General features: G+C 39.6%; 1 protein-coding gene across 1 annotated transcript; it reads left to right on the top strand.

Moving 5' to 3' along the window:
- Window positions 1–1,619: 1,619 nt before the first annotated feature.
- Window positions 1,620–22,695, top strand: LOC129492137 (serpin B6-like). Its single transcript, XM_055297030.2, is given in 8 exon segments — window positions 1,620–1,712; window positions 5,315–5,486; window positions 6,367–6,516; window positions 12,101–12,218; window positions 13,325–13,414; window positions 13,417–13,466; window positions 16,626–16,781; window positions 18,483–22,695. Coding segments are annotated over 7 exon segments (1,131 nt in total). The 5' UTR covers window positions 1,620–1,712; window positions 5,315–5,324; the 3' UTR covers window positions 18,888–22,695.
- Window positions 22,696–26,597: the final 3,902 nt, after the last annotated feature.

Genomic DNA, 26,597 nt, shown 5'->3' with positions numbered 1-26,597 from the left:
CAATTTCTTGAAAGACACAATCCGCCAAAAGTCACACAACAGGAAACAGAACATTTGAATAGGCCTATATCTACTAAAAAAATTAATCAATAATTAATAGCCCTCTAAAATAATTACCAGACCCAGATGGGCTCACTGGTAAGTTCTAAAAAAAAATTAAGAAAACATTTACACCAATTCTCTATATCTCTTTCAGAAGATAGAAGCAGAAGAACTACTTTCTAATTCATTCTATAGGGCTGGAATTACTCTGATAACAAAACCAGACAAAGACATTAGAAGAAAAGAAACTTAAAGACCAATATCTTTCATTAGTATAGATGGAAAATTCTGAACAACATATTCACAAATGAAATCAAACTATGTGTAAAATAGTTGGATTATACATTGTGACTAAGTAAGATTGATTGCAGGTGTACAAGGCTAATTCAACATTTGAAAATCAAACAAAGGAATCTATCACATCAACAGGTAAAAACAGAAAAAATCCTCAAAAAATTGCTAGCAACTCCAATTCAACAACACATTAAGCAGATCACTCACCACGATCAAGTGAGATTCACCCGGGTGTGCAAGTATGATTCAATACGCACAAATGAATAAATGCGATACATTGCATTAACAGAACCAACAACAAAAACTGCACAATCATTTCAATAGATGCCGAAAAAGTATTCAGTAAAATCCTACATCTCTTTATGATAAAAATCCTTAACACATTGGGTATAGAAGGAATATACCCCCAAACAATAAAAACCAAAATGAAAAACCCACTGCCAATATCATACTGAACAGGGAAAAGTTGAAAACCTTTCCTATAAGATCTGCAACAAGACAAGGATGCCCAGTTTCACCCCCTTTATTCAGTATCTGACTGGAAGTCCTGGCCAGGGCAATTAGGCAAGAAAAACAAACAAAGGACACCCAAACTGGAAAGGAAGAAGTAAAATTAGCTTTGCTCACCAATGGCGTAATCTTATAATCAGAAAAACCAAAAGACTCCCCTCAGAAACTACTAGAACTAATAAATGAATCAGTAAGGTTGCAGAATACAAAATGGATATAAAATATCCTTAAGATTTATATACATCAATAGTGAACAGTCTGAAAAAGAAATCAAGAAAGAAATCCCACTTACAATAGCTATAAGAAATATGATGTATAAAATACCTAGTAATCAATTTAATTAAAAAAGTGAAAGACTTCTACAAGGACAACTATAAAACACTGATGAGAAAAATATGAAGAACACACACAGAAAATGGACACATATTCATGCTCATAGGTTGGAATAATTAATGTTAAAGGAAAATGCTACCCAAACAATTTACAGATTCAATGCAATCCCTGTCGAAATACCAATGTCATTCTTCACAGAAATAGAAAAAAAAGAATCCTACAATTTGTATGGAACCACGAAAACCCCAAATAGCGAAAGCGCATTATCGCTTCTTGACTGAAAACTCCCAGACAGTTGAGGCTTTTACCTGCACAGAGATTGGCCGCTTCCTGCACATCAGGAAATCCCAGCGGCCTGCGGGACCCGCCCGGCCCTCCTGCCCAGGCGCCCGCTAGGTGGTGCCTGGCTGGGCCCGAATCCGCCCGCCTCTCCACTCACTGGGAACTAATACCGGGCGCCGCTCCGACATCTCTATTCCCGCCTCTCCGACCAGGTCTTACCTCGCTCCTGGGCAGCTGCGCGGAGAACTGGGGTAGGTGTTTGGCTTTGGGAGTGGTTCCCACACGCTGGATTCCGGTTACCTGCTCCTGAGCCCAGGAAAAGGGCAGGAACCTACGAAGGGGAAGCCCAGTGAAGTGCTCAGCGCACCAGTTGCTCCAGACCTTTCCCTGGGGCTGTCCTTCTTCATTTGGTCTGTGGCGGGGCCTCCCTAAGGGCAGGGTCTTGGCTGCACCTGGCTGTGTGCCCTATGGGTCCAGGCGCGGGGAGGGGAGGCCAGGGCGAATGGGCGAGGAGCTGGAGGGTGGAAGTCCTGCCCGGGCTCCACTCATCCTGCAGGAGCTGGAAGTAGGTGCAGACAATGAGGCCTCCCACCCTGGTGAAGTTTCCGCTGGGCACTGGAAGGGGCTGTGAGGCCTGGGACCTCCAGGAATAACAAAAGCAACAGTATTTATTTGTCAGTACCGAAACTCGTATGCTCTCAGTATTCAGAATTTGTACTTGACATTCCTCCTCCTTTAAAAGAAACCGGGAGAGGCGTTGATACTATGTTTTGGGACTGGGAAAAAAATCAAAATGAGGAAGATACTGCTGCCAGAAAGCAAGAATGTTGGGATAGTGTAAAAAGAAAGTAACCAATTTAAAGAGATTCCCAGTAGGCAAGTTGTGAGAATTTGCTCAAGAACAAAAACCAGTATGTGTTAATTGAAACACATGTTACTACAAAGCCAAGAAAGAGTCCTTTAGTAAATTCAGATAAAACAAGTAAGATGGGCCGGGTGCGGTGGCTCACGCCTATAATCCCCGCACTTTGGGAGGCTGAGGGGGGCAGATCACGAGGTCAAAAGTTTGAGACCCAGCCTGGCCAATATGGTGAAACCCAGTCTCTACTAAAAATACAAAAATTACCTCGGTATGGTGACATGGGCCTGTAGTCCCAGCTACTCAGGAGCCTGAGGCAGAAGAATCGCTTGAACCTGGGAGGCAGAGGTTGCAGTGAGCTGAGATTGCACCACTGCACTTCAGCCTGAGGGACAAAGCGAGACTCTGTCTCAAAAAAAAAAAAAAAGTAAGATGAAAGGAGGCAGGAAATAATTTCAATAATGTTTACAAGAAATGCTGTGTGATGATTCATATACGAGTGCTGTGTAGGAATTGTGACTATAGGCACCTGGGTTGACAGGCACAGTGGTTACACAAACCAACCTGAAGGCCTAAATATTAAACCAGGAGACTTTGAAAGCCAACTTGTGTGATAGAACTCTGTGTTACGCAAATCAGATGCACGAAAACCTCAAATAGTATTTCATTTCAAGGAAAGGCATTTGGCAAAAAAAAAAAAAAAAAAAAAAAGCAAATTTAATAGCTGTCTTTGCGAAATCCCGAGGTAGGACCAAACCACAAAACGGTCCTTACATTTGTTTGGCTTTAAAAAGCAGTATGACCTGAAAAGTAGCAGTGTCAGGTCAGTCAGACCCCATGTCCCAACCATCAATCTGGCAGCCCCATCCTATTGTTTTTGTGAATAGGAGATGGTCTGTTATTAATTTAACCCCAGAAAAGTATTAAAATAAGCATTACCATCACCCTAGGAAATATAAAAAGAGCGAAGATAAAGTGAATAAAACCCACAGTATTACTAGTGGTGTGCTAGAAATAAGTTTTATAATCACTGTTGTACAGTTGTGTGTATTTTAAAACATGTTTGAAAGTCTTAGGAGAATCTAGATTACCAGATTTATAAGTGTTGATTTATTCAGTTTATTATTGTACAAATGCTTATATTAATGATACGGTTGTTAACTTTATAAGACTGTTCTTTAAAGTGATTACAACTTTAAAACATCTGATGCATTAAGCATTATCATTAATGCTTAAATATTTAAAATAACGTATTTGCTGTGTTAGCAGTGTGCTTTAAAGTTTAAGGAAAACGATTTGTTTAACAAATTAACAAGTAATCAATTGATCATTGACTAACTAAGGTATAATAATAGAAAAAGTTGTTCTCTGTTTATGAAAATTCTGCTTCAGGAATGAAAATCTTACAGACTAAGTAAACGTGCACTCACCAGCAGGGGGAGAACTGTGGGAGATGAGAAATGGGAGTGATAGATTACTCATATGTGGTTGAGCATATGAAGAAATTACTGAAAGAGCTTGAGTGAACTGTAGAATATTTGGTGGGAGGGGAATTTGCCATAGATTTTTAAAAAATGAAAACAAAAAAAGGGGGGAAAACAACAGTAACATAAGGAAAAACAGACATGTAAAAAAAGGAATGTATCCATTATTCATTAATTGGCTTAGCACTGAATACTATTTAGTTGCAATAAAGCAAACACTTGGAGAGAGGAAGTGAAGTGCGGTAAGTGATAAAAGAAAATTAATCATCAGCCCTAAATTAGGAAGGCAATTTAGAATGTCAAAAATTGTGGGGTTAAAAATAGTCGTATACACAATTATTTCTAAATATGAAAGTAAATACCAGGAGAAAGGGTGCACTGAGGTTTGATTGTTTGTGGGGAGTTGGGAGTAGTGGGAAGACACTGGTTGATTTGTGTAAGATCTCGCCTAGTGTTATCTCACTTGTCAACTAAGTGCAAGTCCATTAATTTCATAAAAGCACAACGACCAAATGACACTGCAACAAATATAGGCACATTGTAGGGAAAATAGCAAAGGATATAAATAAAATTAGAATTACCCACTATCCAGAAATATGTGATGTTTCTCTGTAGTCTTTTTATCTGTGAATTATACTTATATGTAACTTTATTCTTAATTTATACTTAATATTGTATTTTCTCATGGCATTACTGTGATTTTTAATATCTCCATTTATATTCAATCATGGATTTGACAGAGTCTAACTGGTTCTCTGTTGCTTGGTATTTAAATATTTTCTCTGTAGCATATAAAGGGCTTCAGTAGTCATCTTTCTGCATACTGTTTTTTTTTCTGCATACTGTTTTTATCAGTACTTGTGAGCTTTATCTTTAGTGAAATTCTTTGAAATGGAATTTTTCATCCTAAACGTATAAGTATTTTCATGGCATTTTCTTTTTCCTACCCTTCCACCCTCCCTGTGTTCCTTTCTTCATTTATAAAAACATAATTCTAAGTTACATTCTGAAAATATTGGTGTCCCAGTTTACATAATCACATATGGAATATAGGAGGGAATACCTATTTTACCAGTATTGGAAATCAATAGTTTTTGTACTTACAAATTTCTTGTTTTTAAGCAAGTATCTTTCTTGCTTTCTGCTGCTTCTTTTGTTGGAAGTCCTTATACCGTGGTGATTAAGAGGAGCCCTAGAACCACAAAGACCTGGTTTCTAATGCCAGCTCTTCTGTTTGTAGTTGAGTGATCATCTCAGGCGCAACAGACTTAAACTGTGAAGGCTCAATTTCTTTGCTTGTAAAGTGCAGACATGCACTCACAGCACCTACCTCATCAGCTTGTATGGATTAAATGACATCTTGTAAGAAAAGCCCTAGTGTAGTTTTTGTGTGTGTACCTATTTGTTCAATGAAAACAAGTATCCATTTAACTAGTAATAAATAGAGTGAAAAGTAATACACATGTAAGCCTATATTAATGTAATATTGTTTAAAAATCCATTGTTTCAGGCTCACCATCATGGATGCACTATCAGAAGCAAATGGCACATTTGCATTAAACCTTTTGAAAAAGCTAGGGGAAAACAACTCCAACATGTTTTTTTCACCCATGAGCATGTCGTCAGCCTTGGCCATGGTCTTCATGGGGGCAAAGGGAAACACCGCAGCTCAGATGTCTCAGGTACGTAAAGCCACTTCAAGACAACAATAAATCCTATCAATTTATCAGTTGAGCTGGACTTCTGCATTTCAAGTCTCGAAGAAATTCCTCCTTTAACAGACAACTCTGCTAGTGTCACAGGATGTGGATGGAGAGTTGGCAGGATGGAGCATGTTTTCAAGGCCTGACCTTCTTGGTGACCTGGGGTCACTCATGTGGGTGCTTCTGCAGGCAACTGGGCTAGAAGGCCCAAGAAGATTCCACTCCCATGTCTGGGCTTTGGTGCTGGCTAGTGGATGGGCCCTCAGTTCCCTATAAGCAAGTTTTTCCACTCCTCCTTTTATGTGGTCTTTCCTAAGGATAGCTTGGGCTTCTTGACCATGGTAGCTGGGTTACAAGAGAGGGAAAGTGGAAGCTGCCAGACTTTTTAAGGGCTAAGCCTGGAACAGAGCCAGTTCTGCATTCTGCTGTTTAGAGCAAGTCACATGGCCAGCCCAGATTCTAAAGAAGGGGAGAGAGACTCCATCTTTTAATGTCAGGAGCACCATGTGTATGCAGAGACAGGACACATGGTTGGCAGTTGCGTTTTTAGACCAAGTACCATAAATAGCACAAGAAATCCGAGTCATTTTGTTAGGGTTTGCAAAAGGCATATCCACGTATACCAATACTTAGATAACATTCGTTTCTTTTAGGATGTGCTTATAGGGAGGCCTGAGAAGAGGTATAGGTAGGGAGACAGGGTGGCTTTTGAGACACTCTCTATCTTTTATTAGATTGATCATCTTTTAAGCTGTAGTAGGCATCTGTAAATCTCATATTGCTGAGTTTACTGTTGTGCCTATATTTTGAAGTCACAGAATACTGAGAATGTGTATGTTTATTATGATTTTATTTTCAGGCACTTTGTTTTAGTAAAATCAGAGGTGAAGATGGAGATATTCACCGAGGTTTCCAGTCACTTCTTGTTGCAATTAACAGCACTGACACTAAATATGTGCTTAGAACTGCCAACGGGCTCTTTGGAGAAAAGTCTTATGATTTCCTCACAGTAAGTCATACTTGTTTATTAGGAAAATAAAGATAGCAATGTGGTGGGAAGTAGGAGAATGAATGTGGGCTATGAATTCCTGCAGGTGGTCCTGAACTCAGAACTCCATGCACGAATCTCACACGCATCTTCTGATTCAGTTTGATCATCTGTAGCACAGGCTGTATAGCAAATACCGTTCAGAATTTTGTGAAGCTTTAATGAGATAATCTTTATAAAAGAACTGACACAGAGCATAACACAGTTGAAAATGAATCAGCCAAAACAAAGATGTGGTGAAAATGACTGTTTCTAGTAATTGCTTTGCAGATATTTTTAATTTTCTATGCATTATGACACTATAATGTATGCATTAAATAGTTTGACTAGATTTTTCAGCAATGAAAATGTTTTAAAACTAATTTTGGCTAATTACACTGGTTGCATTCGCTGACAATGTTTCATGACTTTTTTAGTTTTTGAAAAGAAAAGTACTGAAGTAATTTCTTGTTATATAAAAACACAACACATATAAACCAAGATATGTCATCAGGTTCTTTCTTATGCCACAACTCGCCTTTTTAATGTTAGAGCTTTCATAGATTTGATGTTTCCTCCTTCACATACAAAAACTTTGCTTCATGAGTTTTTCTTCTATGTAATGTTATTGTACTATGCATATTGTTTTATACTTTGTTAGCTTTTCCTTAAAAATATGTCTTAAATTCCTTCCATCTCAGTATACATGGATCTGTATTACTCTTTTTAACCCTTGTCTGGTGTTCCTAAGTATGGCTGTACCATAGTATAATAGACCTTTCTTGCATTGATGAGTACTTAAGCTTATTTACTCTGGCCCATTACAGGCAGGAGTATTTCTTTACACAGTTTTGTGCATATGTGTGTGAGTTACTGTCTAAAATGGATTTGTAGAAGGGAGGAAGGGAATGAAGCTTTGAGGTTTTCATAAATATTGCCAAATTGCTCTCCACAGTTTTGTAGCCATTTACACTCCACAAGGGGTATTTATAGGGTCCTCAGTTCCACCCACCATCAGCAGAACTGCATAATGTTAACCTTTAAAACTTTTGGAAGGGTGAGGCCAAGATGGCAGACTAAAAGGAGCTCCTGATGCTGCTGGCGCCACCGAGAGGAAACAAAAGGGGTAGTGAACACTGACCCTGAAAGCCGATCATCTGAGAAACCATGTCGAGATCCATCTAGGCAGCAGGGGAACACACAGAGCAGACAGGACTGAATCTGGGCACCAGCCTGTCTGGGATCAGTGCAGTCAGGAGGACCCCTACAAAATGGGGAAGGATGAGTGAGTGAGAGTTCCCAGGGGGATTCACACTGTCCACAGGGACCTATGCAAGACTGGGAATGGGAGAATCCTCCTGTCCCCACTGCATTTCCCCACTGTGCTTTTAGACTGGGGCAGAGTGCCACCTGGACGTTTTCCAGGGGTAATTCTGGAGTCCAGGGGGACCTCTACAAGCCCTGGGCCCCGTAGCAGACCAGCACCAAAGCCATAGCCCCAGTAGAGGCCACAGTTGTGGTTCCTGGGAGAAGGAAGATCCTACCCCTCCTAGGAAATAACATTCTGGACACAGGATTTGGCAAATATTTTATGATAAAGATGCCAAAAGCAATTGCAACGGAAACAAAAATTGAGATATGGGACATAAGTAAACTGAAAAGTTCTGCACGGCAAAAGAAACTATCAACAGTGTAAACAGACAACCTATAGAAATGGAGAAAATATTTGCAAACTATGCCTCTGATAGAGGTCTAATGTCCAGAATCTATTAAAAAAAAACTTAAACAAATTTACAAGCCAAAACCAAACAACACAACTCCATTAAAAAGTGGCCAAAGGACATGAACAGACAATTTTCAAAAGACGACATATACGTGGCCAACAAGCCTATGAAAACATTGCCAACATCACCAACCCTTAGAGAAATTCAAATCAAAACCATGATGAGATACCATCTCACACCAGTCAGAACGGCTGTTATTAAAATGTCAAAAAACAGATGCTGGTGAAGCTGCACAGAAAAGAGAACACTTCTATGCGGCTGGTGGGAATGTAAATTAGTTCAGCCACTGTGGAAAGGACTTTGGTGATTTCTCAAGAAAATTAAAAGAGAATTGCCATTTGCCCCAGCAATCCCATTATTGAGTACATACCCAAAGGAATAGAAATCATTCTACCATAAAGACACATATGTTCATTGCAGCACTATTCACAATGGCAAAAACATGGAATCAACCTAAATGCCCATCAATAGTAGACTGGATTTAAAAAATGTGGTACATATACACCACGAAATACGATGCAGCCGTAAAATAGAATGGGATCATGTCCTTTGCAGCAACAGAGATGGAACTGGAGGCTATTATTGTAAGCAAACTAATACGGGAGTAGGAAACCAAATACCACATGTTCTCACTTATAAGTTGGAGGTAAACATCCAGTACATGTGGTCACAAGGAAAGGAATAACAGACATGGGGGCTTACTTGAGGGAGGAGAGTGTGGGGAGGGTGACGACTGAAAAACTACCTATTGGGTACTAGGCTTATTACCTGGTTGATGAAGTAATCTGTATACTAAACCCCTGAAACATGAAATTTGCCTATATAACAAACTTGCTTAGGTATCCGTGAACCTAAAGTTTTTAAAAAAGAATCTGAGATGGAATATTTACAACATATGTGATAGGGAAGGGTTAATACAAAACAAGAGAAGCAACAAAAAAAAATAAAAACTTTTGATTATAAATGGGATTAAACACTTTTATGTGTATTGAGCATTTCTGTCTCTTCTGTGAATTGCCTATTTATATATCCTCTTACACATTTTTCTATGGGGTTGTTTGTCTTTTTCTTATTGACTTATAAGAATTATTTTTGTTGAGGATATCACTCTTACTGTGATATGTATTTTTTCAAGCTTGTTTTTGACTCTAAATTAATTGTTTGCAAACAGATTGGTATAAAGTGAAGGTGGTAAGACATAAAAGTCAAATATTTATAAGATTTATATATGATATTGTGATTTTACAACTTCACTTATTTTACTAGTCTTAGCTACTATTTAGTTTATTACCATCTTTTTACTAGTTTACTAGTTTTCTATATAAAGACAACCAAAATGTTAACAACCAAATTTCAATTCATGGTAGATATTTTGAAAGAAAAGCATTGATACTTAAAATGTTATTTTGATATTGGATATAAAATAAAAAGATGAGAAATATTTGTAAACCATTTCAGATTAATTTATTATTTATTCTTATTTTCAAGAATCCCATACCAATAGCAATATATAATTACATGTTCTTTTTGTTTGATTTGCCACACTTTGTAAAATAGTAACTTAAAATAGCAGTTATTTAAAAACACGTTTAAAAGACGGAAAGATCACCTAGGCGTGCAAGAAGTCATCAATATATGATTCATCATTTTGCCTTCAGATTATTTTCTTACACTGAGAGACTTAAATAATTTCCAAACCACTGAAAAATAGGCAGAGGCAGCAATTTTGGAAAAGCATGAATTATGGGAGGATTAAGTGAAATAGTGTACATCGATCAGTTATGTAGTGCCTGAAACATACCGAGAATTCAAAAACGTTACATGAAAAGGTGATATTCCATCAGGACTTCACAGTTATCTTGTGAGGTGTAGCTATTACTGCTTCCTTGTTCTACAGGAGAGAACATGGAGGCATAAACAGAGGAAGCAAATATTGGAAGGTCACACAACTAGTAAGTTGCAGAACTGGTGTTCCTAACTACTGTCACATTTCCTCTCCATGCCATACTGATACAGAAGTATAAAATTCCATAATAAAAGCAAAATTATGGAAAGGGAAATTAAATATTTAGCTGTGAGCAGTTTGAGAGAAAAATTGGGAAACAATTCTATAATGCATGGTCCATAAATTAGTTGTTTCAGTTCATTTAATTTCCACCAAATGTTCTGCTTTTATATGGCATAGTGTAGGTTTCTGTTAAGATCATTATAATTCCACAGAATATATTAACTAAATATAGTTTGAACTTTTTTGGAAAGTTGATCATAGTTTGAAACATCCATAATGCTATGCACGATGTACGTGAGTATAAGGTTTCCATGAAATTGATTATTCAGCTCCTCAGTCCCACTAGCTATTAATATATTTCAAGTGTTCAGTAGCCTGTGTGGCACCGCTCTGGACATTGCAGAGTTACAACATTTTCATCATCCCAGAAAGTTCTGATGGACACTGCTGGACTAGGATTGTCTATGTTTCCCATATAGTTTATGGAACAACAGACTCATATTTATATTCTGTTGTTCTAAAATGTAGAGGCAAATGTAGCACTTGCTGTGTTAATCCTCACTCAACAAATTTAATCATTTACAGGAGTGACAGCTTCTATAGTCACTATTTGTAAAAAAGAAAAAAAAAGAATTTATTTTCTAAAGCAATTTTAGGTTCACAGAAAAATTGAGCAAAAGGTACATGCATAGTCCCTCCTGTGATTAACATCCCCTAGTATGGTGGTGGGGGACAGCTTTCTTGTTTCTACCTTGGTCAGTTAGGAATAAGGCTGCTATGAATATTTGTGTGCAGGTTTTATCAGCTCCTTTGGGTAAGTGGTAAGGGTCATGATTGCTGGATCATATTTTTAGTTTTATAAAAAACTTCCACACTGTCTTCCAAAGTGACTGTACAATATTGTATTCCCACCAGCAATGAATGAGAGTTCCTGTTGCTCCACGTTTTCACCAGCATTTAGTGTTGTCAGCGTGTTTCCACTTTTAGTTCAAACTGTTTTTAATATCACTTGAGATTTCTTCTGTGATTCGTGTTATTGAATCTCCAAGTACTTTTGAAATTTTCAGCCATCTTTCTTTTATTGATTTCTAGTTTAATTCGTTATTGTCTGACAGCAGACGCTGCATGATTTCTATTATTTTAAATATGCTAAATTGTGCCTTGTGGCCCAGAATGTGGTCTCTTGGTTAATGTTTCACGTAAGCTTGAGAAGAATATAGATTCTACTCTTGTTGGATGAAGTAGTCAATAGATATCAATTATATCTAGTTACTTGATATTGTTTTTGAGTTCAACTATGTTCTTTACTAATTTTCTGCTTGCTGGATCTGTTCATTCCTGATAGAGGGGTATTGAAGCCCCCAGTTATAATAGCGGATTCATCTATTTCTTCTTTGAGTTCTATTAGTTGTTGCCTTATGTATCTTGATGGTCCACTATTAGGTGCTTACCTATTAAGGATTGCTATATCTTCTTGGAGATTTCTCAGTGTTTTTAATTATCTCATTGATGGGTGCACTGCCACTCTTATGAAGGATCCAGCAGTTGATGAAAATTATTTGATATGCAGCCCACAGTATTGCTTAGTTTATAAGCTAAAATTAGGAATAGCTGAAAAGAATTTGGGCTTTAGGTTAGTTCCTCATTTTTATTTGCAAATTATATATGGTAAATCATAAAATTATTGATTTTCTGATTTGGCATAATGAAGAAGTAAGCCAGTGATATTAGTTGTTTCTGTAGCTGTGAAATTATGTTTTTTGGTTTTTCCTAGGGTTTTACAGATTCCTGTGGCAAATTCTACCAAGCAAAGATAAAACAGCTTGACTTTGTGAATGATACAGAGAAGTCCACAACACATGTAAACTCCTGGGTTGCTGATAAGACTAAAGGTGAAAATATATTGTTATTCTATTTCGATAATATTTTAAACAGTTTTATAGTCAGTTCTTTACAAAACTGTCAAATATAAAAAGGAGTCCTTTTTTCTCTAAACAATTATGCAAACATTAAAACGTTTCTTTGGAAATATTGCCAACTCATAGACCTTTTCTCTAGCTTTAGCTTTTCCCTTATCAAGTATCTGTGATGTCTCTCTAGATGAAATAATCTCTTCCAGGTTTTTTTGGTTGTTAATATTAGGTAGTTTTCCTTTTCATAAATAGCATTAAAATTTGAATTTAAAAATTTCTAGCTGTCTCCCGCACTAGTATTGCCATACTATATGGTTTATCTATGTAATGTGGCAGGATGCTTGGCCAAGGCCTTTTTAGCCTTTGGTTCTTAATTTATTTATTTTTATTTTTTGAGACAGAGTCTGGCTCTGTCGCACAGGCTGGAGTGCAGTGGCACAATGTGGGCTCACTGAAACCTCCACCTCCTGGGTTCAAGCTATTCTCATGCCTTAGCCTACTGAATAGCTGGGATTATTGGTTAGCACCACCACGCCTAGCAAATTTTTTTGTATTTTTAGTAGAGACGGGGTTTCGCCATGTTGGCCAGGCTGGTCTTAGACTCCTGGCCTCAAGCTATGCACCAGCCTCAGCTTCCTAAAGTGCTGGGATTACAGGAGCAAGTCACTGTGCCCAGCCAAGTTCTTAATTTAAACTGTTCTTTACACTTGCTACAACTGCTCACCTTTTTGAAAATCCATTGTGTTTCTTTCCTTAAGCCATAGGCATTAATCATTCCTTTCTGTCTGATGTATTATCAGCTCATCCTCTGCCTATTAATAACTACCAGTTTGTTTTATGCATTCTATATGAATTGTGGTATTTTTTTGTTACAAAAGCTCTATCTCAAGTTTCTATTGCAGTATTGTTACTATGGTTATTGTAAAGACAAGCATTCCCTTACATAATTAATTAATTTTGGGACACTAAGAACTCTCTTCATGCACACTTGCCTTCTCAAAGAGACCACATGATCTGAATACCCTCTTGGACACACACATCTGGAAATAGTTTTAGCTAGATGATTCTTTAATTCTTCTTTATAGGTAAAATTACAGAGGTGCTGTCTCCACATTCAGTTGACTCATTGACTAAGCTGATTCTTGTGAATGCCATCTACTTCAAAGGAAGCTGGAATAGTCCTTTGAACAACACAAAACGAGGGAAATGCCTTTTAAAATCAGCAAGGTGGGTATTTTGCACTATCAAATGTGATTTAAGGAACTGTCGTATTGGCTTTAACACCTGCAAGAAGCTTAACTTCAAGAACTTTGACTGACGTGACCCTTTGGAAGTTTAGCAGCTGGATTCCCCTCCAAACCTTGAGACCTTTCTCTTGCCCTTCATCTCTTTCTTATGTCTCATCAAAAGTGGCTACATATTCCCAGGCCTCTGGTCCAGCTCTCTATCTCATCTGTGCTGGGTACTATCTATATCACACATCTGAGTTTATAGCCCTTGGCTTCCCAAAACTTGTGAGATAAAATTCAAACTCCATGGTATGGTGTGTGAGGCTCTTCATGATCTGGATCCTGCCTGTTTCTCTATCTTCATTTCCATTTGTACCTTCGTGTTCCTTTCTTTCTGCCAGTGGCCCCTCCAAGATGCCCTTCTTGACAGTGCACCTCTCCAAGCTGTCTCCTCCTCTAAGCTGTCACAGTGACCCCTGCCTGTCTCCATGGTGGCATTGCAATGGTTGAATCAGGTGTCTGTTTTCCTGCTTTGCTTGTTGCTGTTTGAGTGTAGAGAATGCTACCTTACAAGGACCTAGCACACATTTGCACTTAATAAGTACTGAACCAATGAATTATGTTCAGATTTCTTTTAATCATAAAGATAAATAAACATAAATTTTGCTTCACAACCAGGTGAGCAAAAACACATACACAGTACAGACACAGAGTTTAGCTACCTCCAACTCTGAATATTTTATTTGCAGAAGGACTTTTATATTACTCTAAATCCATCTATTCTTTCTTATTTGTTTAACTCTAGAAATGTTTGGACATGCACAAAATTACACAGAAAAAAAATAAGTAAATTAGTGATCATTAGTTAAATCTTCCAGGCTGACTGGGCCCAGGTCTTCAGTTTTTCAAGAAATTTATTTTCTTTCTAGCTTTATTCTGAAATGAACTGTTCCATTTTTTTCCTGGCAAATATTTCTCTCTTGAAATTTCTTTAACAATATGTGTGTTAGGATTTTGTTGAATTGCAATTGACAGAAAACTCTGCATATACTGTTTACACTCTTGAAGCTCATCTCCCTTAGCAGGAAGTCTGGAGGTAGGCAGAGGCCAGGGCTGACGTGGGACGTGGGTGAAACTCTCTCTCCTGCTCTGTTGTCTTCAGCACATCACTTACTTCTTTATGGTTCTAAGATGGTTCAGACATTAAGCTCACAATCCAGGCAAAAGTGGGAAGAACAAAGTGGGTGGTGTAAAAGCCTTCTGCTCCTGAGGTTCTACTGTATTACTCATTAAGGGAAATGTTTTTTTCTATATTTTACTGGCCAGAACTCTTGTAAGCCATAAGGAGGTGAAGAACTGTATCTTCTATTCTAGTCTATACAGTAGAAAAAAGCGAAAACTAAAGTAGCTGCAATGGGTGTTAAGTGCACCAATCTATACATTTCCTCAAAGGTCACAGATTTTGATTTGGTATTAATTCTTTCATTTTACTTTTCATTTGCACTTTTATTTCTAAATAAAATGAAATATCTATATAATTACATATTTAGTGAATCATTCAGTTACTTAAAAAGACCAAGCTTGGATCCTTTTCTATTGCAATACTAGAGGTTTGGGGGTTTGGAGGTGAGGAGAGGAACTCTCTAGACCAGGAGTTACCAAATTATGGACCATGGTCAAATCTAGCCCACCACCTATTTTTATACATATAGTTTTATTGAAGCAACCATGTTCATATGTTTACATATTGTCTATGGTTGTTTTAATCCCACAACAGCAGAGTTAAGTACAGATTGAGGGTCCCTAATCTGAAAACTTGAAATCTAAAATGCTCTAAAATATGAAACTTTTTGAGTCCCATCTTGATGCACAACTTGCGAGTCATTTCAAAGATTTTAGCTTTTGCTTTGAGTCAGAAGGGTTTTCAGTTGAGGAATGATGTGACTTGTGTTTTAACAGTAGCCCTCAGGCTCCTGTGCTGAGAATAATCACGGAGAGGATAAGGGAAGAAACAGGGCAGTCTCTTGGGAGTTTATTGCACCATCCAGGACTAGGATGATAGCAGTGGAGGAAAGAAGCATGGGTTAGATTTTGCTTACATTTTAAAGATGGGGCTGATATAATTTATAATGGGTCAGATATGTGGTGTGAGAGAAAGACAGGAGTCAAGGTTAGCTCCAGGATGGCGTCCACATCAACCGAGACAGGGAAGGTGAGATATGGAGCAGATTTGGAATGGATTGTAAGGGACCCAGTGTTACATGTAAAATTGGAGGTTTCTTTTATACGTTAGATGTTCAGATGCAGATGTTGAGTAGGCAGCAAAATTGATGAGTCTAGACTACAAGTGTGAGCTCCAGGCCAGAGGTGCAAATTTGGTTGCATATTTAAATTCAAGAGACTGAATGGAATTATAGGGGAGAAAAAAGTCTTTTTCCTCTATTTTGCTGGGATCACTGGCTAGGACCTCATAGCGTAACAAAAGAGAATTTACAAGAGAAAAGCAAACAGAAATTGATCAACCTGTATGTCACACATACACATGGGAGACCTCAATTATGAATAACTCAAATGGGTGGTTAGAATTGGTGGTGTATTTACCTAATTTAGGATGGGAAAGGGAAGAGAAAAAGGGCACTTTGAGAAAAAGAAATGACTTTTTAAAGAGATAAATGGATTCTTTAGGGTAGAATGGATAGCTGATATAATAGTGCAGTCATAGTGTCTGGCTGAGTGTATACAGAGTTCTCAGCTTTGAAAAAATTAAAGTTGTTCCCAAAAAAACACATTTATGACAATTGAGTGCTTCTGAGTCCTTTTGGGAGGCTCTGCTTTTAGGCAGATAAGATGTTTCAGGAACTCAAATGCCTTCACCTCAAAATAATTCTTAAACAAAAGTAGCATATTTTGGAGTGATATATTCTGATTCCTTTGAAGTTCACCAAGAGAAAGTAAAGTAAGGATTGAGCCATGGACACCCCAGTGTTTGGAGACTGAGGCAACAATCATGGGCTAGTAAAGGCAGAGGCCAATATGGGAATCTAGAGACCAAGGGAAGAAAGTGTTTCCAAGGGCAGAGAGTTGCCAGCTCTGTTGATGTACGTACAATGTATCAACGGTTGTGTTTCAAGTTAATTTTTATCTATTTCTCTTATAGAACAAAGAAAAACCTGTGCAAATGATGTTTCAGAAATCTACTTTTCAAATGACCTATGCAAAAGAAATATTAACCAAAATTCTACTGCTTCCTTATGTTGGAGAGGAGCTGAATATGATCATCATGCTTCCAGATGAAAACACTGATTTGAAAGCGGTAATGAGTGTCCAAAGTATGCATTTTCTCATCTCTAACAAACTTTAAGGAAAAAAACTTTGAAAATTTGGTTTTACCAATGTTTTCTTGACATATTTGGCCACATGCCTTTTTCTCTTTTTATGGTTATATCTAGTGAGATGTTGTTCTAAGTGCTGAATACAATGTAGAAAATTCTTGGCCTGGTGCGGTGGCTCACGCCTATAATCCCAGTGTTTTGGGAGGCCAAGGCAGGTGGATCACGAGGTCAAGAGATCGAGACAATCCTGCCCAACATGGTGAAACCCCGTCTCTACTAAATATACAAAAAGTATCTGGGCGTGGTGACGTGCACCTGTAGTTCCAACTACTAGGGAGGCTGAGGCAGGGGAATCACTTGAACCAGGAGGTGGATGTTGCAGTGAGCCGAGATTATGCCACTGCACTCCAGCCTGGTGACAGAGCAAGACTCTGTCACAAAAAAAAAAAAAAAAAGAAAGAAAGAAGAAAGAAAGAAAGAAAGAAAGAAAGAAAGAAAGAAAGAAAGAAAGAAAGAAAGAAAGAAAAGAAAAGAAAATACTCTTATTCCAGAAAAGACTCAGGTTGGGGCCAAATCAGGTCAGCCTTCAAAATCTTGCTTTACAATTTTGACTTTTTTTTTTCTCTTAGCCTTTTCCTTCCTGTGGAAAATGATGTCAGTACCTCTCTATGAGGGTTGTTGCAGGATAAAGGAGATGGCCTATATAAGGCATTTGTTTCAATGCACAGGGTATGACAGTGACTAATATTAGTAGTCTTCACTCCAGCCTTGCCCAATAGTTGTGAGTTTTCCCTTCAGAAAGCAGTCATACGGGGAAGAGCTGCTCTGAGTCTATACATCACCCAAGGATCTTGTTAAAATATAGATTCAGGTTTAGTAGGACTGGGATGGAGCCTGAGATGCTGCATTTCCACCAAAATTTCAGGTGATGTTGAGGCGGCTGGCCCATGGAGCACACTGAGTAGCAAGGTGTTAGAGAGTCAATGAAGACTTTTAGCAGGGTACCATTTTGCTTCTCTAGAAAGCTAATCCTTATGACTGCAATGGACAAATTGAAAGAAGTGAGAATGGAGAGAGATAAGAAAGGAAGCTGCTATGACATTTCAAGCAAGACACGATTAGGGCCTGAATGAAGGCAGCAGCAACAGAGGCAGAGGAAGGGCTGAAAGATGTTGGTAGTTAAAAGAACAGAAAGTAGTGATGGATTCATTGGAAGGAAATTTGGGTAAAAGAGAAGATAGGTCTGAGATATCAGCATGCTTTTGTTAAGATAGAACATCACACTTTAAGAGGACAATCATTCTCCTACAAATATACTCTAAGTTGTAAGTTTCTACATGAAGGAAAAGGTTTGAATAAGTTTCTTGAATCCAGGAGTCAAGGCATTGAAATGTAAAGTCATCTCCTACCTGAATGGTTTCGCATTAATGTGCTTTCTTCCACATGTGTGCTGTCCAATATGGTAGCCACTAGCCACTTGTGATGATGTACACTTACATTAAAAAATTAAATTTACAAAACAGGCCTTTATTGCACTATCGGCATTTCAAGTGCTCAGTAACCATATATGGCTCATGGCTACCACATTAGGCAACTCAGCCGGAGCGTGTTAACATCACAGAAAACTGTCCCATTGGACAACACTGATCTAGATTTTTAAATCTCCAACTCTCTTGTTTTAGGTGGAAAAAGAACTTTCTTATGAGAGATTCATAGAATGGACAATGCCAGACAAGATGCATAAAGGAGAGATGGAAGTTTTCCTTCCTAGATTTAAACTGGAGGAAAATTACAACATGGAAGATGTCCTTCATAGTATGGGCATGGTCGACGCCTTTGAACAGGGCAGGGCAGACTTCTCAGGAATGTCGTCTAAGAAGGGGCTGTACTTGTCCAAGGTCATGCACAAGTCCTTTGTGGAGGTCAATGAGGAAGGCACAGAAGCAGCAGCAGCTACCACCTTAAAAGTAGCTTTCTTGTGTCGCAGATACCCCCTCAGGTTCTGTGCAGACCATCCCTTCCTTTTCTTCATCCAGCACAGGGAAACCAATGGTATTCTCTTCTGTGGCCGGTTTTCTTCTCCATAAGGAAATAGTAGTCATTGAATGTAGTCCTTCTCTTTTCTCTAACTGACCTACTTTTTCTCTACACCTCATAGTGTACCTACAAACCCAAAGTGATTTTATTATTGCAGTGGTCAAAAATGAGATATTAGGAGCCTAATTTTGAAATTCCTTGTTCAGAACCCTTCTGTGTATGTTTGTAGGTTAAATATTTTCTAAAGTTGGAAGTTGACATTCTTCAAGGATCTTGTGGTTACTTGGGCAGTGATATCTCTAACCATTCAGCCAAACCACTCTGCTTGGAACTAGCTATCTCCCTCTCCTTTGTTGCTACTTTTCTTTCTTCTCTGCTGAATAGTATTGACATATAGACCCATTTTTAATGAGATAATAGAGAGTGAAATGGAGAATGGGTAGGAGATGTGGGCAGCAGGTCTCAGAAATCCATAGAAGCAACCTCTATTCGAACTTTACCAGCAATTCCGAGGCCAGCACAGAGGGTGAGAGAGCAGTTAACTCAGACCAGTGAGAAATCAGTCCAATTTCCTGTGCGTTTCTGCCTTATTTGTAGTTTGCATTCATAGGGATTAGTGGGTCACAAACCTGTTCAAACATGCAACTATTCACTTTCTCTGAAAATTTATAATTGTTATCAGGAGGCAGAGATGAATAGATAATGTTCTATTCACAGTTTGAGACAGCTTCATGGGTATACAGTACATGTCTTTCTATTTTATTTCAAATATTTTTTGAAAGGCACCTCAGGTTTCTGTAGCCATTTGTATTACAGGCTTGAAATGAAATTGCAGTGTTCAGTGATAAGAGAACACAGTGATTAGTTAGATTGAAGAGGGAGATTGGTACTGTTTTCTAGGGGACAGCAAAAAGGACTCATTCCATCAACACCTCTGCAGTCAGAAGAACCTTGGGCAGCCCCTTATTTCACTGACACCACTCATATTTTCATTCCACAGCTGGTTCACTTTTCCCTTTTGGCCCAAGCCAGCGAATTAGCTGCAGGGAGGGAACAGGACTGAGGAGTACAAGGAAACATCCACGTTGTATGTGGGCTGAGAGAGGAAAGAGGGAGTATCAGAGATTGTAGTGTTTGTCATTCTCATTCTTCTGCCTCTTCTGCCCAACACTTGCACTTGGAAAGCGTAATCCTAGGTGGGGAATAATCAGTTAATGTGATTCTTTCACTGCAGAGAGAGCTTCTGAGTGTTACAGCCAGGGGCAATAGGCTGGCACCCTGTTCCTTATGGAAAGGCATGCCTTCTTGCACAGCCTTGCAGGAAGTCCAGTTAAGTAGGTTAGGAGTTGGGAGCTGGAAGTGTAAATGGAGTAGCTTCCTACCATCCATGCATGTGGGAATGTGGTTTTTTTGTTTGTTTGTTTTTGTTTTTGTTTTGTTTGTTTTTTATTTTTTTTTTTGACGGAGTCTCACTCTGTCACCAGGCTGGAGCGCAGTGGCACAATCTCGGCTCACTGCAACCTCTGGTTCCTAGGTTCGAGCAAGTCTCCTGCCTTAGCCTCCCGAGTAGCTGAGAATATAGGCGCATGCCACCACGCCCAGCTAATTTTTGTATTTTTACTAGAGAGGGGTTTTTACCATGTTGGCCAGGATGGTCTCGATCTCCTGACCTTGAGATCTGCCTGCCTCAGCCTCCCAAAGTGCTGGGATCACAGGCGTGAGCCACTGTACCTGGCCAGGAATGTGTTTTTTAAATTGTTCCTGGGATGAGAATATTCAGATCCTATCAATAGTGAATTATAAAAGTTAATGATATTGGTTTGATCTGTTATAGACCTATAATGCAATCAGACTTTAGCCATGTAAATCACAATACATAAAAGGTAATAATATACATATTGGCCAAGAGGATCTTGTAAAATTATGTTTGTCATATTCTCTTTGAAGAGTTATCATTCAATATTTTATTTCTGTCTTGTAAGGCCTGAAACCCCATGTGCTGCCTTGACATCTATGGGCTTCTCAGGGCCTCAGAGGCCTGGCCATGCAGTCCCCTGCTCTTGTCAGAGTCAGATATGTGCACCCTATTCACTCACTGAGCAGGAAGGCTCCTCGCCCATCTAAGTTCCCCTATCAGCCAGTCAGCTGTACTCCACCTGGGTCTCAACCTGGCTCACTTCCCTGCCTGCCAGGAAACTTATTCAACTAGCCTGTCACATTTGGAGGAGCCAGGAATCGCCTCTTCCTCTTGTTACTATAAAGCCTGCCTTCCATAGCCCCTGCTGGTTCACTGTATTCCCAAATGCAACTCTCCTGTGACCCTGCATGGCATGTGGTGACCTCCCTCCCTGTGAGCAGATGTGACTAATAAACTGCTGCCAATTTCATCTGTCCATTGTCTCATGCTATGTGTCTGGTTATCTCCTACTAGTTAGTGGGGAAGATCCCTCCTTCACCAACAAGGTGAATATGAGATAATCAAAACAACTACAATTCAGTGAAAGGTGCAGCCTCCCAAATAATGATTCCATGTCTTTTGTGAAATTGCACTAAGACATTTCCTTTACATTATGTAGTGTTTCTTGTAAGTATCCACAAAGTGAGTTCCATTTAGAACTGAATTATAGGAAAAAAAGTTGATCTCACCTCCTCAGATATGTTTACCGAATACCTTCTTTGCATTGGACATTTTGCATAGATTATTTAATCCTCAGGGATAATAAACCCAAGAGGAATCCGAGACTCAGAAGTTAAGTAGCTTGAACAAGTTCTTGTGGCTAGCAACGAGGTAGAATGTGGATCCAATGTCTGGTAATGCCAAAAACTGGAAAATTACTCAAACAAGCCTGGTACATCTAGAAGAGCCATGGGCAATCTCTTCCTCTTGTTATCGTGAAACTTACCTATATCAGCTCCTACCAGAAGGGCAGCTGTCAGCACAGTGCAGGAAGAGTAGGGACCAGAAACCTGTCTCCCTTTAACATGAAGTCTGATTTCTTTGGCTGTGTTATCCCATCTGAAAAGTGGGGCTCAGAAACTTCCGGCACCAAAAGCACATCATGTTTGATCCAGGGATGAGCATCCTGGGATATGGACCTAAGGTCATCTGGGTGCTATGAACTCTGCAAGCATTTCTACCCCCTCCAGGAGTCCTGAATGGAGGTCCTGAGAGCCTTCACTCCTCCTATGCATCAATAAGTGGGAACTCTAAGGCTCTTGAATCCCTCTTCTCAAAGAGGGCTGCAGGGCCACAGTTGCAAAGGAGAGGTCCAGAACAGGGGATGGTTTGGAGACTGAGAAGATGGATGCTGTACCTGCACGAAGTCCCCCTCCAGAAGCTGATGCACTTCTGCATGGGAAAGGTGGCCTTTCCTTTCCTGACCTGAAGCTTCTGTGTTGAAGGAGACGGAGTGGGAGAGGACTGGAGGCAGGTTTCCAGTCATGTGGGCTTGCTGCACAAGCTGACATTGATCTGATACTCACAGGTCATAGCGTCATAGCATGGACCATGCACACCTGATTGGCATATCTAGTGGCTGTTGGGGAACGCAGCATAAAATTCCTCTCCCACCAATACTAGTATTGACTTCAGATGTAGTTTTCTTTCTTTCGTTTTCTTTCTTCTTTTTTCTTTCTTTCTTTCTCTTTCTTTCTTTCTTTCTTTCTTTCTTTCTTTCTTTCTTTCTTTCTTTCTCTTTCTTCTCTCTCGCTCTTCTTTCTTTCTCTCTCTCTCCCTTCCTTCCTTCCTTGCTTCCTTCCTTCCTTGCTTCCTTCCTTCCTTCCTTCCTTTCAAGACAGAGTATCGCTCTGTCACCCAGGCTACAGTGGTGCAATCTCAGCTCACTGTAACCCCCGCCTCCTGGGTTCAAGCACGTCTCTTGCCTCAGCCTCCCGACTAATTTTTGTATTTTTAGTAGAGATGGGGTTTCACCATGTTGGCCAGGCTGGTCTTGAACTCCTGTGCTCGTGATCCACCGCCTCGGCCTCCCGAAGTGCTGGGATTACAGGCATGAGCCACCGCGCCAGGCCGGAAGTAGTTTGCTTTCTCCAGCTGCTTGTGACCAAGCATACAATGTTTTACCAGTGAATTCCTTACATACTGTCCTTGAGATGAAGGATTCTGGAGAGGATCAGCAAAAGAGACAGACTCACTAGTTATCATCCAGATTTAATGACAGGTTTGCCTGAGAACTCCATTCATTGCTGTGCCAGATATCAATTTATTGTCTATCAGCTCTAAATCTACCTTTGTGGACTCTGTGATAGTAAACCTGGATCCTGTAACAAGAACTTGACTGACTGGCCCAATGTTCGGCTTTGCCAATAGAGGGAGCTGGAGACACACTGTAAGAAGATAGCAGTAGAAATGTGCTTTCTGGATTCTGATCTTCTTAGGATTATTCAGTGTAGGCACCCAGCAGCCCGCTTGGTCATCTGTAGCCACATTCTCAGGGAATGCTTTCTCCACACAATGGCCATTTCTGCATTTGGTCAAGATGCAACCTCTGGCAACTATATCCCTACCAGGCATTTGCTTCTATGGACCAGCCCCAGCCTGCCCACACCCTCCAGCAAGGGCATATGGCTTCTTGTAAGCCAGCTTTGGCCACCTGGCAAGTTTCATAGCCACTGCAGACTGCCTGTTCCTGTGGCACCCACACCTTCAAAGAGCTCTGAATATCAGCCTTGGGACATTTGGTCATGTTAGTTTGCTCAGGTGGGTATAATAAAATACCATAGGCTGGGTGTGGTGGCTCATGCCTGTAATCCCAGCACTTTAGGAAGCAGAGATGGGCAGATCACCTGAGGTCAGGAGTTAGAGACCATCCTGGCCAACATGGTGAAACCCCGTCTCTACTAAAAATACAAAAATGAAAACAAAAACAAAAAAATTAACTGGGCATGGTGGCACCTGCCTATAGTCCCAGCTACTCAGGAGGCTGAGCCAGGAGAATCGCTTGAACCCAGGAGGCAGAGGTTGCAGTGAACCAAGATCATGCCACTGCATTCCAGCTTGGGCAACAGAGTGAGACACTGACTCAAAAAATAAAAATAAAATACCATAGACTGGGCAATTTAAGCACTGACATTTCTCAGAGTTCTGGAGGCTGGGAAGTCCAAGATCAGGGTGCCAGGAGATTTGGTTTCTGATGAGGGCTCTATTCCTGGCTTGCAGAAGGCCACCTTTTAGCTATGCTCACATGGCAGGGAGAGCAATTTATCTCTTCCTCTTCTTTTAATGCCACTAATTCCTTCAAGAGGGCCCAACCCTCCTGACTTTATTTTACCCCAATCAACTCCCAAAGGCCCTATCTCCAGAAACTATCACCTTAGGGGTTAGGGCTTTTACATAAAAATTTTGTGAGGACATTATACAGTCTATAGCATATGTCTTTTCCTGAGTCCTTAGATCGTTTTTTTTCACTTACCCCAAGACACGAAGTGACAATTTCTCTTTTGTACCTTCTACATCTGCTCCCATTACAGTGTTTTTTTATAAATCTATTACTTAATAATTCTTTATATTAATTCTCTTCTCTTCAAATCTCTGATGTAGTTTCTGTTTGCAAAGTGAATACTGCCTGATATAACTGAATAAACATCTCTCACACTATTATGAAAGAGTGTGGCAGAAGCTTGAAGTCCACAGGGTGGGTTTACCAAACACATTCTGGCTTGAGGGTATGCAGATATTAGAAAAACTACTCCATTAAAAACCGAAAATTCTGAGATTAATGCTGAACCAGACAGAACACTAGAACAAGTGGCATGAACCTACACTGTTTCAACAATCAATGGGAACTCTATGGACAAGCTAAAATCTGAGAGGATATCAGGGATCTCCCGTTCAACTTTCCTATCTGCAACACATTCAATCAAAGCACAAAAAGATACATTTAGAAACCGAAGAGACCTTTCTAATTGCCTCCAAACTCTTTGTCACTTAATACTTCCCCTTAACCCCCTTCAAATTAATGGAGAGACTGACAATTCACTACTGAGGGACTAACGGCAGTTTCTAGGCAATGCCATATCAGGAGCCTTTTTTTCTTTTATAAGTTCCTTGAAATACAATACCAGGCATATTAATGTAATGCTTTTCACATTTAGGTCCACTGGGTTCTCCATACCCTTGGTCAGCAGATGCTCTACAACATGTATGTCTCATTGCTTACATTTGTCTTGGTAACGATCTAGACATTTTAATATAAGCATTGTCTTAGTCTGTTTTGTGTTGCTATACAGGAATACCTGAGGCTGGGTAGTTTATAAAGAAAGGAGGCTTATTTGGCTCATGTTCTGCAGACTATACAAGAGGTATGGCACTGGCATCCCCAGGCTTCTGGGGAGGGCTTTTGTGCTATGTCAAAAGACATTGAACCTCAGGAGGCGGAGGTTGCAGTGAACCTGCATTGAACCTGCAGGTTCAATGAGGAAAACATCAAAGGGGATGCAGGCACATGCGAAGAGGGACCAAACACGGGGAGAAATCTTATTTTATAACAACCCACTCTTGGAGGAATTAATCCATCCGTGAGAGCTAATTCTACCTCACTGACTACCAGGAGAACAGGACCAAGGCTTTCACAAGGGATCCACCCACATGACGCAGACACCTCTCCCTAAGTAGAACACTGGCACAGCAGGAACTAAATCACAGTGTGGGTTTTGGGGGAGACAAAAATCCATACCCAAACCACAGCCAGTATGTTTTGGATGATCCGGACATCCACTTTATAACTCAGTAGTCTTTCGAATTTAAGATTGTGCTGTTAGTAAGCAGTACTAATTTGTCTGGGGAATGTTAATGAAAAATGACAGAAGCAGATCCTGTAGAATTGATTCATTAACGCAAAGGACTAACCAAATAATATTCAAGAAGGTTTTAATTGTTTGAATAGAGAGAGGTGGTGGGAGAACTGAAAAGAGAATGTACTTGTGTAAATCGAATGTACCTGATAGGATAGGTACACTGGTCTCAAAAAAAATTGGCACTAATGCAGTCAGAACACATTTCAAGTTAAAAATAGGAATTACCTACAGCAAAACAGCACCACAGATCACATACAGGGACACTCCATTTCATCGTTTAGCCCAACTTCTCCTAGAGAGTGAACACTCCATTCCTTAAGTGTTATCACAATCGAATTAATTTTTCCTGACATTTATTTATTTCAATTAAACTCTTCTTCCACCACTGAATATGTGAAACACTGTGCAATTGTCTTGTGACGATATTATTACTGCAGGGTGTGTCAGAAAAAACAGTTCTCTGGGAATGCGGCCATACCGACTGCAGTCTCAATTCTTTCCTGAATTATTCACGGGACTCTGGGCAAATCACACAAACTACCTCTATTTCACCATCCTCCCCTGCAAAATATAAGGAACAGCGTCAACAATATGGTTCTTTCAAATGCTTACATTTTATGATGCTATCTTTGTTTCTCTAGCATTAATTAGCTGAAGCAAGTGTGTTTTGTTTTTGCTTTTTTTTTTTTTAACCTCACACTTTCTCAAAGCCAGGGAAGCTTGCTGGGAATCTCACGGGAGATTGAGAGGTGTGGCCGGGTATATATGAAGTAATTGTTGCTAGAGTATATGGTCAGTCACTGAAGGATATTTTGGAATTCCGGTGAGACTCTTTTTTGTTTTGTTTGTTTGAGACAGAGTCTCGCTCTGTTGCCCAGGCTGGAGTGCAGTGGCACGATCTCAACTCACTGCAACCTCCCGAGGTTCAAGCAGTTCTCCTGCTTCAG

This window comes from Symphalangus syndactylus, chromosome 1 (genome assembly GCF_028878055.3).
Source record: "Symphalangus syndactylus isolate Jambi chromosome 1, NHGRI_mSymSyn1-v2.1_pri, whole genome shotgun sequence".
In the NCBI taxonomy this organism is placed as follows: domain Eukaryota; kingdom Metazoa; phylum Chordata; class Mammalia; order Primates; family Hylobatidae; genus Symphalangus; species Symphalangus syndactylus.
This window is presented reverse-complemented; position numbering and strand designations above follow the sequence as displayed.